The sequence below is a fragment of the Chiroxiphia lanceolata genome, chromosome 32, assembly GCF_009829145.1.
Source record: "Chiroxiphia lanceolata isolate bChiLan1 chromosome 32, bChiLan1.pri, whole genome shotgun sequence".
In the NCBI taxonomy this organism is placed as follows: domain Eukaryota; kingdom Metazoa; phylum Chordata; class Aves; order Passeriformes; family Pipridae; genus Chiroxiphia; species Chiroxiphia lanceolata.
Genome location: NC_045668.1, coordinates 90,482 through 110,808, shown reverse-complemented (window position 1 = coordinate 110,808; position 20,327 = coordinate 90,482). Strand labels below are relative to the sequence as shown.

At 53.3% G+C, this 20,327-nt stretch overlaps 1 protein-coding gene across 2 annotated transcripts; it reads left to right on the top strand.

Annotated features, from left to right (window-relative positions):
* Positions 1–17,445: 17,445 nt before the first annotated feature.
* On the top strand, positions 17,446–20,327 carry LOC116779905 (RNA-binding protein 42-like). 2 transcript variants are annotated; one of them, XM_032674426.1, is made up of 3 exons: positions 17,446–17,614; positions 18,117–18,219; positions 19,875–20,327. In XM_032674426.1, exons 1-3 carry the CDS (start codon positions 17,595–17,597, stop codon positions 20,118–20,120), a joined length of 369 nt encoding a protein of 122 aa, XP_032530317.1. In that variant the 5' UTR covers positions 17,446–17,594; the 3' UTR covers positions 20,121–20,327. The 2 variants fall into 2 exon arrangements, with proteins under 2 accessions (XP_032530317.1, XP_032530316.1); XM_032674425.1 differs by lacking the exon at positions 17,446–17,614 and adding an exon at positions 17,631–17,725.

Sequence of the window (20,327 nt, the reverse complement as noted above, 5' to 3'; positions counted from 1 at the left end):
GAAAACATTTGATATAAACTGGGGTACAATACATTCATAACTTTTGTTAACAATTCTGTTCAGTCCTAGTCTGTAAAACAGTCTCAGTCTTCATAACTGGACACTGAATGCCCAGAATCCATGTCCTCCTCTGTCGCCTCTTCAGCTATGGTCTCTCGCAGCTGCCTTTTCCACCTTGCAAACTTCTCCCTTTCCTCCTCCATGCTCCCCGCATCACCCCCTTTTTTGTTTTCTTTGATGATACTAACTGAGACACTCCTTAATAACAAATTTTGAATGCAGATAATTATGCAAGGAAGAAATGTCAAAATTGAAATAAAAGTAAATAAAGAAACAACAGTTATGGTTATCATCTTGTTCGTCCAATTGGGCAGGCCAGGAAAATGGAACCAATCGAAAATGCCATTGAGGCCTTTATCCTGTGAGGCGTGGGGATCTTTAATGTACTGATACTTTTACGGATGGATTGTGCGTGGTCGGAGAAGTTCCTGCAGCACAGTCCCTCGAACTCTTGGCACCCATGGCCGTGTGCCAAGAGTAGGAAGTCTATGGCTGCACAGTTTTGTAAACTGACCTCTTTCAGTTTTTGCGTGTCAGCGAGCAACCCCTCTAGGGCTGCTGTGGTGGCCTTGGCCTCTTTGGTGAGCCAACAGCCGAGGTGGGTCAAGAGGGATAAGGCGTGGGCTGTGCCTATGCCCAAAATAGGGAATGATGCCCAGAAATCTTTTATGCGTGGCCATATATCTATTGTTGAGTCACAATTTTTGGGGAAAGGCAAAGGTGATGGAGGGGTGACCTTTTTTCCTGATATTTCTTTTTGGGGCATTATTGGAGTAGGTGTTTGGATTTTCGAAACCGAAGGTTTGAGATTTGGAGGACTCGTCTTTTTTGGTTTTACGACCGCTGGTTCCAATTCCTTGGAAGGAGGAAACCTAAGGGCAAGATAGAGAACTATCCAGTGTCTTTTAACTCTATTTTGAGGGAGTTGGGTTTGCACAATCTCTTTTTGGCCTGGCAATTTAATCTTCAGTGGGTTAAAAAGCGACAGTTTTCCTCTTGTGCAGGGCCCTCCTACTGGAGTCATAGACGAACATCCCTGTAGGATGATTGTTTGAGGAAATTGTAGCCAAATTGAGGACAATATGTTGGAGACATATAACTGATATAATGTAGGCGAATTTTTCATCCCCTGGGGAAGCACCTTCCATTGGAACTGGTGATGGGGTTCACTGTTGTTCAAAGCTGGAACAGAAAAAGCAAATTTAAGGGAATCAGTTGGATTTAAATAAATAGGAAAGAAACAATCTTTGATGTCCACGATGGCCAGGGGCCACTCCCTTGGTAGCATCGCAGGCGATGGCATGCCTTGCTGGAGGGGCCCCATGGACTCGAGGACATCATTAACTGATTCTTTATCAGTTCAGGCAGGGAAAGGACCAGAACATAGGGTGGGGTATGAGACAGACAAACGGGGGAGCAAATCAGGATAGGGGCACAGGCGAAAGAGGGAGGAATGTGGGAGGAACCGGGGAGAGAAGGGGCGAATGGAGGCTGTCTCCTCTCTGCAGCTTCTCCAGCCAATCCGCAGGAAAGCAGGGAAGCAGACAAGCCTGAACACGCCCGGGAAATACAAATTCTGGGGAAGCATACAATGTGTATATGCATAATAACTGTAAAGTCTGTATCATAAAGTCCTTTCAATCAATGTACCTCTTTTTCCACTTCTGAAATTTTCCCCATTCTGATTCCTGGTCCTTCACACCAGAGGACTTTTGAATAACAAAGACTGGGGTGTTCCAGGGACTCACTGAGGGCTCAATATGATTTTTGTCTAATTGTTCTTGCACCAACTGGTGCAGTACAAGCAGTTTTTGTCTTGGCATGGGCCACTGGTTCACCCACACGGGGCTGTTGGTTTTCCAAACCAGTGGGGGAAGCTGCTGCTCACCAGTGGCCCAAATTAAAAATTTGTGTTGAGCCCAATGCCCCACTGCATCAGTGAGTTCCTGTCCCATAAAGTAAGAGGTAAGTCTAAAATAAAGGGTTGAAGGGATGCAGATCTGCCTTCCGGTCCCCTTATGGTAAGAATGTCTACGCTTTGAGTGGGGCTTTGAGCCCCTCCCACTCCAGTTACAGTGATGGCTGTTGCCATGGTCGCCCAGGTGGGAGGTCAGTCTTTTGATGGCAAGATGGTGACGTCGGTGCCAGTATCAATCAAGCCTGTTATTCTGATGGTTTCTCTGTTAGATGGAGAAAATACCGAACGTGTTAGTAGTAGTTTGGATTGTGAAACAGTTTGGGTCCAGTTGACATCTTCTGTATGGGTTTGCTGGATTGCCGCTAATTGATTTAAAGAAATCATTCTGGCGATAGGTTGTTCGTCCGTGACCTCAACAGAAGGAAAAGAGACATAAACATTAATGACAAGAATATCAGTTTTAAGGTTTTTTAACAGACATGGTACTATAAAGACTCCCTTTCTTGCTGCAGACATACAAGATGTTATGAGGTAAGTGTCTTAAGATTTAACTGGCTTGGACGGGTCGACATCCATCATCTGTTGGTGTTCTTTTAAGATTACAGCTGGTGGGACTGGGGTGAGTTCAGTCCAGTTTATCTTTAGAGATCGGTCTCTGCTGTTCAGGATTGGAACTGTGGCAGGGACCTGCTGCAGTGGAGGCGAAGCTGAGGGAAGGTATTTGTTGTCGTGGCACCCCCCAGGCACTCGACTTCCCGTTTCCCTGCAGGTGTTGAGGCGCTACGTTCTCTTGTGAATGGCAATATGAGCATCTTTTCCATTTGGGAGATTTTGTGGGTAAGGGGCGACCATTGATATCTTCTTTGGAGTGGCAATCTGCCGTCCAAGGACATCCCTTCCCACATCTCTCACAAGGATATGAAGGTGGATTAGCTTTAGGCTTATTAGGGCATTGTTTGTATAAATGTCCTGTCTTTCCTCACTGATGACACTTTTGTGGTTCTGAAGGAGCTGCTTGCTAACAGCTTGGCTCTGTGTGCTCCTGAGCCCATGTTTTTGCATGCCTCAAGCATGTCCACTAGAGTAGGGTCTTTCAGGTGGCGTAAAGCCTTTTGGCAATCTTCATTTGCCTTTTCAATTGCTAATTTTTAAATAAGATTTCCTGTGATTCTTTCTGAGCTATTTGTTTATTGATGGCTTCTCTCAGCCTGGTAACAAAATCAGTAAACGACTCTTTGGTTCCTTGTTGGATTAGAGTGAATGATGGTGAGTGGGCAGAGGCTTCTGCCACCGCCTTCAGCACCTGAAGGGCTAAGTTTTTTGATACATCTAGATGTTCAATATTGATATTAATTTGATCTTTTTAATTAGGATAATGTCCTGCTCCAAACAACCGATCAATAGTATTAGGAATGGAAATGCCTTTCCCTGACATCTTCTCTTTGTCATGTTTAGTAATTATTTTTTTCCATTCTGTCTCAAAGACAGTATTGTATTGTTGTCAGTAATGCTTGAGTTATAGATCTAATATCGTGTGGAATCAGTGTGTATGCCTGGAAGCAGGATTCTGGGAGGCCCATAGTAAAAGGCGCAGCTAATCCGTTATTGCTCTTTTAATGTCTTTTAATACAGGATATGAGATAGGTCTCCATTGTGGGGTTTCCCCTTCATCAACATAGATAGGAAATGCTTTAACAAAATCCAGATCCCCTGCTTCCTCAGCCTTTGTTCTTAGTGTTGGCCAGGCTTCTTCATGCTGGGCGAGGGGTAAGCCCTTGCCAGCACGGGGGTCTGACGCCGGCTATGGGCGGCGCCATTTTGGCGGTTGTTGTTGCCATGGGAGCGGGAAGCTCCTTGGGTGCCGCCATGTTGGTTGTCCCTCTCCTCCCCCTTGTGCAAAGCCGCAAGGGAGGAGGTGGAGTTTGAGCAGGGAGGCGGGTTTGTGCAACGAGGGGGTGGAGCCGATGCTGTGTTATGCCCTTCCCTTTTGCACGCTCGATGTTCCCACGCTTTCTGCCTCCCGCCCTTCTCAGTGCCGCCATTTTCTGCAGAGTTGTCAGATTTCGTGCGGTTTCCTCGGGGGACCATCTTGCGGGTTATTCTTCTCCCCTCAGGGGGCTTGGAGACCTGATTTCTTTTTCTTCATCTGGGGCTGTAGCACCATCCGAACAAGTCTCCAAGCGACAAGAGAGTCTGCTGCTCTCTTGTCCCCCCTTTCTTTCGCTTGCCACAACTATAAACCAAGGTTATCCCATTCCTTGCAAGTTGATATTTCAAAGGTGAAGTCATTATGTTCATCCAGCCCCTTGGAAAGAGCTTTTAGAGATGATTTGCCTATCTCGTGGCCTTGCTGTAAAATGATGGACTTCGTTTGCTGATAAATAAACTTTTCGTTGGTTGACAGGCAGGTTCCCTGGTGGTTTAGCTATAGGATTCCTGTTTTTCACCCAGGTGGCCCGGCTAGCTCAGTCGGTAGAGCAAGTTAACAGTTCTGTTCAGTCCTAGGCTGTAAAACAGTCTCAGTCTTCATAACTGGACACTGAATGCTTAGAATCCACGTCCTCCTCCCCGTGTCTCCCGTCGCCTCTCCGGCGCCACACGCACAGAGCCCGGTGCCGGGGCTTGGTACCAGCTGCCAGAAGGGCGCTGCCGATGGACGCCCGCCCGCCGGGGCTGGTGGCGGGGGCTGAGGGGCCGCCGCCCGCTGAGGCGCCTTGTTGAGGCTGTAGAAGGGGTTGGGGCGGGCGGGCGCTGAGGGGCCCCGCGGGGCCGGGGCAGCGGCGGCAGCGGCGGCTGCACTCCTCGGCGCTTCAGCCGCAGCATCGGCGGCGGCTTCTTGAAGCCGGGCGTGTGGCCGGGCTCGGCGGGGCGGCCGTGGCCGAGCGGAGCCCGCAGGAACCGCGCTCCCGTCTCGGCACCAAAGGGCGCCCGCTCCCTCCCGGGGCGGCGCTGAGGGAGCGCGGGGCCGCCATTGCTGCGCCCTCAGGGCGCTCTGAGGGGAGAGCGGCTCCCGCCGGCGCCGCTCCGGCCAGAGAGGAGAGAAACTGAGAAAGAGCCCAGACATTGCTGCTCCAGAACGTCCGCTAAGTTCCAAATCCCTTGGGAAAGCAGCTGCAACTGCTGTGCTCGGGGCTGCAATGTCTGGAGCTGCACTTGGCAATGGCACCCGAGACTCTCTGGGAGATGAGACTTTTACGAAGAATTTGTTCCCTGGGAGGGAGGTGAGGCCCTGGCCCAGGTTGCCCAGAGAAGCTGTGGCTGCCCCACCGTGGGAAGTGTCCAAGGCCGGGTTGGACGGGGTTGGAGCCAGCTGGTGTGGTGGAAGGTGTCCCTGCCCAGGTGTTCTGATCCCATTAGGGAGAGATGCCTCAGCCCAAATTAAGGTGTAAATGAGACCATTTGCCCACAACAGGCAGATTTTATTTAATACAGATTTTATTTAACAATAAATCTTCCTAATCTTCTCTCTTCTATTCTATAATTCTTATCATCTAACTGAAAGAACCTATCTATATGCCCTATAAATATAATTTTTATAATATGTAAATATAGTATTATGTATCCTATGTAAGTCTATCTTAACAGTAAATCTTCCTAAATATTATAAAGACATATTATAAAAATTATAATTAAATTATTATGTAACTAACCTAATTACTTACTTAAATTAGTTAACCAACTTAACCAATCTTTGGTTTGTTTTCAAATCATTGTATGTGTTGTCGTCCTGCAGGGAGTTTCTGGGAGCAAGAGGTCCTGTCTTTGCTCATTCCCTGCAGGAGTTGTCAGGCATTGGTATCAGTGTCTCAGGTGGGTGGTGGAGTCAGGATCTCTGTTGGAAGCAGTTAAGAGGTGTCCGGGCCTGGCCTGGCACTGGAGCGGGGCCTAATCCTGGGGCTGTCCCGCCGTGCAGGAGCGGAACAACCTGCGCAGAGCCCCGAGCGCCCGCCTGAAGCGGGAGAGACGTTTGGTGGGGACAGGCAGCTGCTTGATGAGGGCCTGGGCCTCCAGCTGGGGAGGCGAGGGGCTGGGGGGCAGCAGGGGCTGCGTGGGGCAGGGACCGGGCTCTGTGTCCCTGCCCATGGCACCTGCTCTCCGAAGGCTGGAGAACCTTCTGCCTCTTCCTCAACAGGAGCCAGAGGCCCCTGGGACTCCTCCTCTTCAGCAGCTCTGGCCGGGGCAGCAGCTGCCGGCTCGGCGTCTGTGGCACTCACCGGGACAGGAGCTGGACTGGGCAGGTCACGGGCTGTCTCTGCTGCCACCTCTGTGCCCACGCTGCTGGCAGAGCTGGGCCCCTCCTGGGGAGCAGTCTGGGGGCCCTCATCATTCCCTGTCGCTTGCCTTATCCATTTCTTCGTTTCACTACTGGGGCAATGACTGTAGTTGCTGTGGTTTGAGTCCCTGTCTCAGCCAGAGTGTCCTCCATTGCAGTTGGGGTCCTTGCCTCCACTACAGTCTTCTGAGAATGTTGAACTGTGGCTCCATAAGCACAGGCCAGGCCCCAGGACAGGGCAAGAAGCTGCTGGTTCTGACTGGGGTGGGCAAGGCCCCCTTCCATCAGGTGACGTGTCAGTTTGCCGGGGTCTAGTACCTGTTCAGGTGTGAAGTCCCAGGTCATGGGAGGGGTCAAAAGCACTAGAAACCTGCCCAGATCCTTCCACACACCCTGGCACCCAGGAACTGGGCACCTCAGGGTGCATCCCAATATATCATCACCTAAAGTTTGTTTTCTCCTCCACCAGGATAACCCCAGGTTCCAAGAACTCTGCATTGTGCTGACAGTATTAGTTAGTAACAGTAATATTGCCAACCAGCTCACATAAGGGTTAGCAAGGAGTGCAGGAGACATCATTATAAAGCCATTGGTAGCAATGCCAGGGAGGGGGGGAAGGGTGTATTTCTCCTTCATTCCAGAAAGCCCCCCAAAAGATAACTCCCCCAGCATAACAAGGCCATTGGTGTAAAAGCAAAGCACGGAGCCCTTGTTTAGATTAGTATGTTCCCAAAGCTGAGCAAGATATAGTGAGAAGCAGTGCAGCCAGCAAACTCCGTGTCCCACACCGGAGCTTGCTATTCCATAGCTGCTATTACTAGAGCATGCAATAGTTATATATAACTGCCTTTATCTGGCCCCAGCTTGGGCCCCAGAAAGGACTGGGGTGGGTTGAGCTTGGCTGGACACCAGGTGCCCACCCAGCCGCTCTCTCACTCCCCTTCCCAGCAGGACAGGGGAGAGAGTGAGGTGGAAGAAAACAAAGAACTCGTGGGTTGGGATAAAGCAGTTTATTTACAGCAAAAAGTGAAGCGAATCTTGCGGCAGAAGCGAAAGACAGCTGGGTTTATTCTCTGCTTCCCGTGAGCAGCCGTGGTCAGCTGAAGGGGTTAGCAGTGGGTCTGTCAGCTCCCAGGACGGAGATATCGACTGGGAAAGCTTTCGGGGGTACCCTTGGTGATAAGGAAGTCAGTGCACAGCCCTAATGGAGAAAACAAAGGCAGGCTGTAAAGTTGCTGGGCCCAGGATGTGGGAACTGCAATAAGGCCTTGAGCTTTGCCAAATGTATCGCCCATAGAACCCAGGCAATGAAAAGGCTGCTGCTTGCTTCCCTAAAATAAGGACACTGCTTGCTGCTAGCAAGGGGGATAAAAAAGCAGATGAGAAAATAAGAAAAAGAGACATCTTTCCTGCACACAACCGACTCCTTGTACCTTTATCGGCCGCCACGACTCTACACTGACAACCCTCCAGCCCCCTTGACCCCAAATGACCCCCAATGACCCTCCCTGACCCCAAATGACCCTCAATGACCCTCCCTGACCCCAAATGACCCTCAATGACCACAAATGACCCCCCAGACCCCCCCCCACCTCCCCCACCCTTCGTGACCCCTCATAACCCCTGTGACCCCCCATGACCCCCCAGGGACCGCCTCAGGGACCCCTGACCTCCCTGACCCCAAATGACCCCCAATTGACCTCCATGACCCCTGGGACCCCCCAAATGACCCCCCATTGACCCCATGACCCCTGGGATCCTCCAAATGCCCTCCAGTTGACCCCCATGACCCCTCTAATGACCCCCAATGACACCCCCAGGCCTCTCCCCCCCTGGTGCCCCTGGGTGGGGGAGGGGCCCCCCCACCTTTCTCGACCATCGCTGCCCCTGCAGGGGGGAAAAGTGGGGGAGAGGCAGGGGAGGGTGGGGGAAGGGCTGGGTGGGTCTCCCTTGGGGTGGGGGAGGGGCTGGGGAGGGTCATCGCAGGGGGGGAGGGTCATGGGCCCCCCAAAAGCTGGGGAGGGTCCCCTCGGGGTGGGGGAGGGGCCTCGAGGATCTCCCCCGGGGGTGGGGGAGGGGCCGGACCCCCCACTTTCCGCTGCCGATGCCCCCTCGTCGCTCACACAGAAGTAGCTCCGCAGCCTTTAACAGTCGGTTACTGGGGCAACCTCCAGGAAAACTTCCCTGCCCAGGCTGTGCCCTCACTGCTCCTGGACACGGAGCCCTGCGAAGTTTAAAGTCAGTCCTCAGCAATAATTGCTGCTTTTTATCAGCCACTCGGACCGTGCTCAATCCAACAGAGGAATCCCTTGTTCTCTGGATCATCCCGGGTGGAAACCAAGGGAGCTGGGGAGGAGCAGGGAGAGGGGAACGCTGGCACAGCCACAAAAACTGTCCCTGCCAGCCAAAATGTGGGAGGACCTGCTGCATCCAGGGCTGCAAGGAGAGACGGATAACTCTGGGTGGAATGAGGGGGAATGAGGGCTACACTGAGCAGAAGAACGGCTTTGTGGGGCACAACAGAGAATCCTGACACCAAAGAGAGGAACGTGCCAGGGAGAAAATTGAGGCATTTCTGTGGCGATCCCTCAAAATTAGGAATGCTGAGAAAATCCGACTGTCAAAATGGTGACTGGGGTTAGAGGAACAAAATCCAGCTAAAAGCCTGCAAGCTGGCCCTGGCTCTGTCCCAGCTCCCAGAGCAGGGTGCTCCCAGCACTCTGGGGCTGGCTGTGGGTGCTCCTGGCTAGGGGATGCTCCGGTAGGAGGGATGTCAGATTTTGTCTGACAAAGTTCTTACACTGAGAGAACTGCTGGCAAAGTAAATCAGTCTGGAGTTAAAAGCAGCTCAGGATGAACTGTTCTCCTGAAAATCTGGAGGAAGCCAAGCCTAAAAGTTGGGTCTTCCAACCCCATCTTGGCTCAGCAAACACGGATGGGGAAAGCCCAAATGTGGGGGTTAATAACAGTTGTGGCCACTGAGTCTCACTGAAACCACTGGAAAACCAAAGAGGAGGAAAGGTGCTGAAGTACCATCCTGGCACTTCTAATGTGTAGTAAATATATCTCAGGAGAGCTTGGGACTGGATATATCCACATTTTTATTCATTAAAAGATGTTTGGCCACATCTGAGACACCTCCAGCAAAACCTTCAAGTGATAGAGGATCAACTGCTGATCAACTGGGAGCTTAGGGAAGAATTAATAGAAGAAACAAATGTGGTAGAACCTCATTTTTGAAACCTTGAGTTCCTTCAGTCAATTAAAAAAAATAATCCCTGTAATTTTAAAAATGAAATGGTTGTAGATTCTTTTTTTGGGTCCCCACAACAGTTTGTTTTGAATAATGCAGTGAGTGTATCAGTTCCCTCACTGGAGGCCACGTGCTGGTACATCTGTGCTGTAATTATGTACCTAAGCAAAAATCCCAATTTCCTTTGCAGGAAGGAGGCAAAACCTGCTCCTTTTGCTCTGCCTTCCTAAAGCTGAACTCTGCACGTGACACTCACTGCATTGTTTTCCAAATACTTTGACCTCGTTGTTCTGAGGGCTTGATTTTCATTGATTTAACCCAGCAATTAAAAACACCCCAACAAAATCTTTCCCTTTCTTGGTGTCATGTCGAAGCAGATTTTTTTATCCTGTAGATTAAGATAAAATGATTGTATCTAGGGAATGGCAAAGAATGAAGTTATTTCCCAAATACAACACCCTGTTCAGTGTATAAAATACTCCTGTCATGGTTCATAAGGAATGTGAACCTCATTTGTATTTAGATTACAAGCAGATTTGACACAAGAGCTTTTGTTTTAACATCCCCAGTTTTGGTGCATTGTCGCTGGAACAGAGAGATTTCTCTGCACAATTTTTCCTGCCCTCTGTAGGCCTTGCTTGCCATGGAAGTGACAAGTGTGTGTGGTTTATACTCACAGACTGGGTGAAAATATGTGATGTTTAACTTGTTAGCTGGGGGTCTAATTATAAGGTTTGAGAACATAATATGTTTATAGTAAGAAAAACCTTGAGAAATTGGAGATAATGAAACACCTGCAAGGGGGACAAACTTTTTGTAGGGACATTTCTGAGCACTCTCCAAGGTTTTTGCAGATGAAAACATTGTGCTCCTAGTCTGAGATAGTCCCAGGGATTCATTTTACCAAGGCCTGGAGTGGCAGAACATGGGGCAATTGATTTAAACTGACCTAGGGGAGCTTTATATTGGATAAAATGAAGAAATATTTACCAGTGGGGCTGGCAAGAACTGCAGCAGGTTCCAAGAGAAGTGGATGTGCTCTGAGCCTCATGATGGGCAGCCAGAAAGGGATTTGGGGACTGGGCAAGACTTGTCCTGGGATGTCTAGGAAGGAACTAAAGCAAGGGTAGGATCCCAGTGGTCACTGGAGGAATAAGCATGAGGAACCAGAGAGCAAAGAGGCTGAAAAAGCTGGTGCTGTTAAACAGGAGGCTGGTCAAGACACGTCCTTGGCTGTGCCCTGCAAGTGATCCCCACAGCCTGTCCCGGTTTCTTACGAACTCCATTGCCAAGAAGTTTCTGTGGGGAGGAACCTCTCTGCTCCTGGCACAGACTGTGGCCCAAGTTCCAGCCCCTGCAGCGGGAGCCACAACGAGTCAGGTCTTGTGTTCTTTGGGGGGCCAGACTCTGCCCAGACTGGGGGGTGTGTGTGTGTTGGAAGCACAAAGAGTGAAGGAAATGCAAAGCTAAACACACAATGGAGCCTGACCTTGTCCCTAAGTGGGGGATGAGAATTGGACCCAACATGTGCAGGGACAGATGGAGGGGTTTGTCCCCCTGGCCCTGCCCAGAAGGGACACCTTTCAGGAAGGGTTGTGGCCTTGGCTGTGCTGAGGGTTGAGCCGGGCAATGCAGCTTGGGATTGCAGGGGCACTGTCAGGGCTCTGCAGAGCTCCTGGCAGTTCATGCATTTGTCCCCAGCAATGCCAGAGAACTGCAGGGGTTGCAGTCAATCCCTTGTGCTCTTTGGGACCCCGACTGGCTCTGCTGAATGGGAGCAGGCCTGGAGTTCCCAGACTGTTCCTGCAGCCAGGGTCGGGCCTGCAGTGACGTTTGTGCAGCATTCAATTGGCGCAGTGGCAGGATGGCCATGGATCCATTCCTGCACAAACACAATGGGGCTGCATCCCAGGCAGGGGTAGGATGGGCCCAAGAATTTTGGAAGGATAAGAAGCAGGGAGTTTTGGCCCTGTGGAACCCCATGGAACCAAAGGAACCCTGGGACATGGCAGAACCTCATGGAATCAAGGGGACATTGTGACCCTGCAGCACCTCACAGAACCAAAGGGAGTCTGGGACGTGGCAGGGCCTGATGGAAATGAAGGAACCTCCTGGGAACAAAGGGACCCTGGACACTGCCCAAACTCAGGGAGACAAGGGAACCCCAGGACACTGTGGAATCTCCTGGAATCCAGGGGCCATTGGAATACACTGGGGCCTCCTGGAACCAAAGGGAACATGGGACACTGCGGAACCTCATGGAATCAAAAGGACCCCGGGACTTTGTGGAACGTCAGGGAATCAAGGGGCCAGTGGGACATCCCAGAACCTTTGGGAACCAAAGGGAACCAATGGGACTTTGTGGAATCTCATGGAATCGAGGGTCCATTGTGACAGTGGGGAAAATGATGGAATCAGTGGGCCATTGTGGGCACTGCAGTGCACTGCAGGGCCTTCTGGAGCCAAAGAACACTGGGAAACAGTGCAGCCTCATGGAATCAAGGAGCCACTGTCCCACTGCAGAGCCTCAAGGAATAAGGGATCCAATCTTTGCCTCAGATTTTGTCAACAAATTAAATTTAAGGAATTACAGAAGTGGGATTGAACCCCTTTTGTCCCACAGGTTTTAATGATTGGCCAAATGAAATATTGATATAAAATGAATCATTTATTCTTACAAAAGATCAGACAAAAATCTTAATCAGAATTATTTACTAGACAATACAAAGGTTAAAACTACTAGTAGTACAGTATAAGATAGGATAGTGCCCTATATTGAAGCAATTATTGAAACAATTAAATTAAAGCTAGCCCAAAGAAATAATTATTACGTAGAGATCTGATGGAACTCACCCAGACCAACGGTCACTGGGAGATTTCTTTTGCTCAGCCTTGAGGAGTGTCCTTGGAGGGCATCCCCAGCCAAGGCAGGAATCTCCACACATCTACCCCAAGAAGGGCTGTGTTAGAAGAAGCTGCCTGGATGAAAGGGGACTGGACTTCTCTAGTATAAAGTGACTGACTGCTCCTCACAAATGGACAGGCCAGTTACCAGCTTCTCTGTCCCACCCAACTTCCAAAAGCAGGATGTGTGTTTGCAGTTGGGTGAACCAGGCTGGTCTGAGCATCATCCAACACCAAAGCCATTCCCATGGTGGCACCAGTAACTGGCAGATCTCACAGACAGCTTGCAGGAGAGCTGGCACTGTTGGCATTGTCTGATGGCATTTTAGGCCTTCTCAGGGTGGGCCCTCCTGCCACCCGGGTCGAGAGGTTGGCTGTGAAAGTCCATCCTGGAGATGCACAGGGAGCCAAGAGTTGGGCTCCTGAGTGACATCCAACAATGGACAGGTGGATGGGACTGAGCAGATGAAAGTGTCTCAGGTAGAGCTGGACTGGCAACACAAGGGGGAATTATTCCTGGCTCACTGGGCCCAGGACACCTCAGGTCCTCAGGGAAGAGCTGCAACAGGGGAGGCACAGTTAAGACTGAATACCCTCTTTGCACTGGAAGGCATTTTTTTTTGCACAGGCATTTAAAAGCATTTCCCAGGACAGAATTTTGGGACAGGGGCACAGGTAGGTGTGGGGAATCCCGGCTGGGCTGGGACCCCTGGTATAGAACGAAAAACTGACTGAGAAGAAAGGCCTTAGTGCTGACAGCAGGCAGCCTGAGAAGAGGAGAAAAACATCCAGAGAACAAGGCCACTATTTCTGTGAGAACAAGGATAGTGTCTCATGGGAACGAGGACTTGTTTTGAACAGAGTGACTGAGAAAAATATAAACATCAAAGGAAAACAGGGACAGGTGCACAGAAATGTTGTGAGAAAGGAGAACTGAGAAAGTGCAACTAAAATCCACCTATTGGCTGTAAGAATTGGAGTTTGTGTGTTTAAATGGACCTATCTGTGTGGTATAGGTGTGCCTGAAGAGCTGTATTTAAGAGGCTGTAAAGTGCAGCTGGTGGCTGCTGCTGCTGCTTCGTAGTCGGTCCCAACAACACCAGGTAGGTCCCAGCCTCCCTTCTGAATACGTTTCTTTTTCTTTTCTTTGTGCCTTTCCACTGTGCTGCTGATTCAGCCTAAACTCAGGACTCTGAAAGCAGTTGGCGGCTCCTCAGTTGCGTTGTGGTAGCAAGTAAAGACACTGAGGAGGGATCCTGCGGAAGGTTTGGGAGCATCTCTGGGCACAGGGGTGCCCAAAGGGCTGGGAAGCGGCAGAGCTGGTCCCCAGGTGTGCTCCGCTCTCCGGCTCCTCGTCTCCCTGCACGAGACACTCCTTTCTCGGCCGAGGAGGATGAGGAAGGGGAGGAAAGCAGCAGGGGGATGCAAAGGGCTGAGCGAGCAGGCGGGTGAGGAGAAAGGCTCCTTTGGAAGAGCGAGACAATTAGGGCAAATTTGGGATTAAAAGCGGAGGGCCTTTTTGGCCGCGAGCGGTAATTGGGGACTGCAAGGTCTGCCGTCAGCGGGCCCGGGCCCGGGCGAGGATGCGGGAAAGGCGGGGAGCGGGACGGGAAGAGGCTCGGGGCTGCCGCGGAGGATCCCGCAGGTGCGGGAGGAGCAGCACCTGGGCTGCAGGAGCGCGAAGGGGGCAGGGGGCGGGCAGCGAGCGCTGCCCCGGGGCCCGGCGGGGCTCCGGCGGGGCATCGAAGGGGCAGCAAAGGGACAGCGAAGGGGCAGCGAAGGGACAGCGAAGGGGCAGCGAAGGGTTAAGCGCGGCCGCGCCGCCGCCGCTCCGCCGCCCGCCCCCCGCGCACGGCGGGGCCGGGAGTGGGGTCTGCGCGGAGCCCGCCCGGCCCCTGCCGCTGCCGCTCAATGCTGCGGCCGCGGGGCTGCGGGAGCTGCGGGAACACCGGGAGCACCGCGGGGCTGCGGGAGCTGCGGGAACACCGGGAGCACCGCGGGGCTGCGGGAACGCCGGGAGCGCCGGGAGCACCGCGGGGCTGCGGGAGCTGCGGGAACACCGGGAGCACCGCGGGGCTGCGGGAGCCGTGCCGGGCAGGGCAGGGCAGGGCAGGGCATGTCCCCCCCGACCCGCACAGGTGAGCGCGGCTCGGCACCGGGAGCAGGCAGGGGGGGTTAGAAAGGGGAAAAAAAATAGGAATAAAGAAGGAAATTATGAAAGGCTGCGGTTCGGGGGAAGGAGAGCGCGGCCGCGCTGCGGGAGCCGGCGGGGATGCGGGGCCGGGCGGACGCGGTGCCTGCCCCGCCGGGCTCCCCGCAGTGCCCCCGCGGCTCCTGGCCGGGCGGAGCTCTGTGCGGGGCTGTGTGCGGGGTCCGCAGAGTCGGCCCGGGCGGGGGTCGCTGCGTTGCCCCCGGGCACGGGGAGCGGCAGCGGCGGGACCGGCAGCATCCTTCGCTCCCTCCATCCCTCCCTCCCTGCACGCGCAGGGATGCTCCCGCCAGGCTGGCACAGACGCACGCAGAACTTTTGGCTGGCTAACGCGGCTGGAGTTGAAGCTCCTTTCGCCTTCCCCAGGCTGATGCTGCTCCCGTGTCGTGAGCAACATACTGCAGCGTCTTGTTTTATTTATCCCAGACAGGAATGACTTGCTCTCTAAAAACTACAACTTAAAGGATGCCGCTTGCATAACAAGTGGGAATAGTTGGTATCTTCCCTACGAATTATCCGTCACCTTTTAGGCTCAGCAAAAGAGGGTTTGTGGGTTTTTTGCAAGGAGGGTTCGATAAAGCCGCCTGGTGTCTTGTAGCCACGTCTTCATTTCCACCGGCTGGATTAATGTGGGCAAAGGATTAAGAGCCAGCATGTTGATGAGGCACCCGGAGGTGCAGGGAAGCAGGGGAACGTTGGGCTGGGGAGAGAAGTCAGTTTTTGTGTTTGTGCTGGCATATCCTCCCGTTTCCGCGGCTCAGTTCAGGACCTGCATCCCAGCCGATAAATGCCTGAGGTGAGAGCAGGGACTGGTGTAAGGCTCCGGTTCTAACGCTCGTGCTGCTCCCAAGGTCCTTCCCGGCACGGTGTCCAGCACGGTGGGCAGAGCTGCCCTCCCACCCGCCGTGGGGCTGGAGGTGCTGTGACCCATCCCAGTGGCATCGTGGCTGTGGGAGCCCCTTCCCCAGTCCCTCTGGCTCCCTGCAGCAGCTCCAGCCCGGGTGTGCAGGTGATGCTCCAGCCGCACCGTGCCCGGTACCCATCGTGGGCAGCGGGGGGGGGGGTCTGCACTTGGGGCCAGCCAGGTGGTCCCTCCAGAAGCCTTTTCTGCTGCTTCCCTGGCCAGGACACTGGTTTTTATTCTTCTCTGGACCCGAGGAGCTGCATTTTTACCCCGCGTTTGTAAGTCCCTGAAAACTGCTGAAATGGCTCTCGAATAATCCTTCAAAGTCACCTCCCCTCTTTAATCTACTACCAAAAGGACTTACTTTACATGGCTAATCCCTCTTTTACTTGCTGTACAGCCTCATTTAGAGGTGTGCACACTGCTAATTTTCCCCAAGCAGGCTGCTCTAGACAAGGGCTTCCAGCGGTGTGCAGCAACCTCTCCCTCCTGTGCTGGACTCTGGGCAGAGCTGAATCCCTCTGACAAGATTTTACTTCCTTTCAGGAAGGGTCAAGTGAACGAACCCTTCTCAGGAAGCCAGAGCAGACAGTGTTTAGTGTGTATTTGTAAATACCACTTCTTGGGAGGCTGCCAGGGTCTCCTGCCCCACGTGCCCATAGCCTGGAGGCAGCACTTGTGTGGTGAGGGCTGCAGGGAGCCAGGGTGTGCCTGCAGGTAGCTGGAGTTGAATGATCCTGGCTAAACTCTGGGGAGCTGGAAGTTCTCCCATCCATACCTTCTGCAGTGAGTTGAGCTCTCTGTAGCCCATCCAGCGTCCCCAGAATTTTCAGCCTGTGCTGTTGTGCGCGGTGACAGGAGGTGTGTTGGGAATGTGAATGACAGCGGGAGGGCAGCTCACCTTTGCGAGCAGCCTGGTGGCAAAGGTGATGGGATGATGCAACCCTTCAAAGCCTGACTTTCCACGGGGTAACAGTGGGGCCTGGAGCTCCTCAGCCTCTCACCTGAGCTCACCAGGGGTGTCCGAGGAGGGCAAGTGTGTCTTCGGTGTGGTGGGAGGAGGCGAGTGGTGCCGTGTCCTGTTCCCTGAGCCACAGGACACCTTTGGCTGTGGTGTGGCACGAGCCCTCTGGGGTGGGTGGTCTCTGAGACCGCAGCCACCCTTCCCTGGGGTGACCTGAGTTGTATTTCCAGTGTTAATCCCTCCAGGGTTTGATTCCTGCGTGCTGATTTTCAGCCCTTGGCTGAGGAGCGTTGTTGGAGAGGGAGGAACAGCAGCACTGGCAGGCACCAAACAACTGGTGACAGAGCCCTCCTTGGTTCTCAAACTTGCACCTCCTCATGCGGGAAAGTGTTTCTTGTTGCTATCCAAGTCTTTTTTTATTTGGATTACCAGTTCTTTGATTTCAAATTCACTCCCGTGTTACCCCATCAGGGACATCCAGAAAGCAGGGCTGAGCTCATGAAAAATTTCTACCACAGATGCAAAACTTCAGAATAATTTTGTAGATATTCTGGTGCCACGTGATTTATTTCCCTTGGGTTAAGGAGTTGGCTTTGTCTGACAGTTGTGTGTAGTTAACTGAGTTTAAAACACTCTTTAAAAATGAGAGGTAAAGACAAGGCAGAGGGAAGGAAGGCTATTAACCATCAGATAACTAAACTGCCTTTTTATTTGCTCTCGTGGTCTTTGTGAGTTCTATTTGCTGGGCCATGATGGAGATGGCTGATCCCCATCAGGGGCAGGGGTGGGCACAGCCCTGGTACTGTGCAGGCCCTGCCAGGGAAGATGCTGCTCCTTCGAAATCCTCTTGTGGGTTTGAAAGTCCATAAATCCTCCCAGGTCTATTTTTAGGTGTGTCAGATTAGAGCAAGTGTGGGGTTTCTTCCCACTGTGGCCTGCAATGACCCCCTAACCCCCCTGTCCCAGCAGTTCCCCCACTCCCTTTGCTGCTGCTGCTGCCCGGGTGTTCAGCCCCGCGGTTCCCCAGAGGACGAGGCTCCCTTTGAAGAGGATTTGGCGCGGGGGGAGGCGGAGCGGCGGCGAAGAGCGGCGAGGAGCGGCTGAAGGAGATGGAGGCCGAGATGGCGCTGTGAGGATCGGGGAAGGGGCGGGGCTTTGTGGCCATGGCAACGGGGGTGGGGCTTGGGGGTGTTGGGTGGAGCCTGAGGGTGGCCATGGCAACAGAGGCGGGGTCGCTCTGGTGGGTGGGGCTTAGAGGCAGGAGGAGCTTTGGGGTGTTAATGATTGTGGGCGGGGCTTGGAGGTTAATGGCGATAGTGGGTGGGACTTGGGGCAGTGGGCGGGGTTTAAGGGTGTCCATGGCAATGGGGTGGGGTTTGGGGCAGTGGGAGGAGTTTGGGTTCCTATGGCAACAGGGACGGGGTCTAAGGGGTTGGGGTGGGCGGGGCTTGGGTTCCCCATGGCCATGTGGGCGGGGCCAGGGGCTTGGTGATGTGGGTGTTATTGGGAGGGCCCTGGGTGTTACTGGGAGCACTGGGAGGGTGCTGGGGGGTCACTGGGGTGTTACTGGGAGCACTGGGAGGGTCACTGGTGTCACTGGGGGGGTGTCACAGGTGCCCTTTCCCCCCCAGGTTCGAGCAGGAGGTTTTGGGGGCTCCAGGCCCCGCCCCTGGGGACCCGCTGGCCCCGCCCCCCATCCTGCAGCCAATCATCTCCACCAACACCTACCAGCAGGTGACCTTTGACCCCCTGAAAATGACCCCTCACCCCCCAATGTCCCTCCAATGTCCCCAATGTCCCCCAATATCGTTCCAATGTCCCCCAATGTCCCCCCAATGTCCCTCAATGTCCTTAATAACCCCTCAATGTCCCCCCAATGTCCCTCCAATATCCCCAGTGTCCTCACAATGTCCCCCCAATGTCCCAAATGTCCCCCCAATGTCCCCCCAATGTCTTCCCAATGTCCCCCCAATCTGCCCCAATGTCCCCAATGTCCCCCAATGTCCCCAATGTCCCCCCAATGTCTTCCCAATGTCCCCCCAATCTGCCCCAATGTCCCCAATGTCCCCCAATGTCCCCAATGTCCCCCCAATGTCCCCAATGTCCCCCCAATGTCCCCCCAATGTCCCCAATGTCTCCAATGTCCCCCCAATGTCCCCCCAATGTCCCCCCAATGTCCCCCAATGTCCCCAATGTCCCCAATGTCCCCCAATGTCCCCAATGTCCCCCAATGTCCCCAATGTGCCCCCCAATGTCTCCAATGTCCCCCCAATGTCTCCCCAATATCCCCCAATGTCCCCAGTGTCCCCCCAATGTCCCCAATATCCCTCCAATGTCCCCCCAGTCTGCCCCAATGTCCCCCCAATGTCCCCCCAATGTCCCCCCAAAGTCCCCCCAATGTCCCCCCATGTCCCTCAATGTCTCCAATAGCCCCTCAATGTCCCCAATCTGCCCCAATGTCCTCCCAATGTCCCCAATGTCCCCCAAATGTCCCCCCAATGTCCCCAATGTCCCCCAATGTCCCCAATGTCCCCCAAATGTCCCCCCAATGTCCCCAATGTCCCCCAATGTCCCCAATGTCCCCCCAATGTCCCCCCAATGTCCCCCCAATGTCCCCCCAATGTCCCTCCAATGTCCCCCAATGTCCCCCAATATCTTTCCAATGTCCCCCCAATGTCCCTCCAATGTCCCCAATGTCCCCAATGTCCCCCCAATGTCCCCTCAATGTCCTCAATGTCCCCCCAATATCCCCAATGTTCTCCAATGTCCCCCAATGTCCCCCCAATGTCCTCAATGTCCCCCCAATATCCCCAATGTCCCCCAATGTGTCCCCAATGTCCCCCCAATGTCCCCAATATCCCTCCAATGTCCCCCCAATGTCCTCCCAATGTCCCCAATGTCCCCCAATGTCCCCAATGTCCCCCTAATGTCCCCAATGTCCCCACAATGTCCCCACAATGTCCCAAATGTCCCCCCAATGTCCCCAATGTCCCTCCAATGTCCCCAATGTCCTCCCAATGTCCCCAATGTCCCCACAATGTCCCCAATGTTCTCCCACTGTCCCCAATGTTCCCCCAATGTCCCCAATATCCCTCCAATGTTCCCCCAGTCTGTCCCAGTGTCCCCCCAATGTCCCCCCAATGTCCCCAATGTCCCCCAATGTCCTCCCAATGTCCCCAATGTCCTCCCAATGTCCCCCCAATGTCCCCCCAATGTCCCCCAATGTCCCCCCAATGTCCCCCCAATGTCCCCAATGTCCCCAATGTCCCCCAATGTCCCCAATATCCCCCAATGTCCCCAATGTCCCCAATGTCCCCCCATTTGGAAATGTTTGGCATCATCCAAACACAGGTACAACTCACAGCTGTCCCTCCTCACGTCCCTCACAGGTCAGCAGCGACATCCTTGGAGGAGCCTCAGGATTGCTCCCTGCAGTGATCCCTGCTCCAACCTTGCAATATAGAGCAAAAACAACCAGGGAATGCTCCGTGCCTGCAGCTCTCCCGCTCTGGGCTGTGTCACCTCCACACAGCTTCTCCTGGGAAGTTCTCTGCAGCCCAGCACAGGAGGATTCAGCTCTGCTCGCGGCCCTCTGCTCGTGGAGTCGTCGAGAAGCAGCTGCAACAATTCCCTGAGTCCCATTCCTGCCTTTCGGGACGTTTCCTTGCAGCTCCCTTTGTTCTGTGACATGTTCCAGAGCGAGGCTAGAGGGATTTGTCTCAGTTGGAAGAAACTGCAATGTTTGTTAAAGAGGAGGAGTTATGAGACAGACCAAACTCTCTCTCTCTCAGCAACTGTAAATTCAAAACTTAAGGGGGCTTTAATCGAGGAAGTGTGGAAGA

Coding starts and splice junctions, on each gene's coding strand:
- LOC116779905 (XM_032674425.1), top strand. CDS start 17,649: ATGGCAACGGGGGTGGGGCTTGGGGGTGTTGGGTGGAGCCTGAGGGTG. Junction 17,726..18,116: donor ACAGAGGCGGGGTCGCTCTG/GTGGGTGGGGCT, acceptor TTTCCCCCCCAG/GTTCGAGCAGGAGGTTTTGG. Junction 18,220..19,874: donor CCACCAACACCTACCAGCAG/GTGACCTTTGAC, acceptor CGTCCCTCACAG/GTCAGCAGCGACATCCTTGG.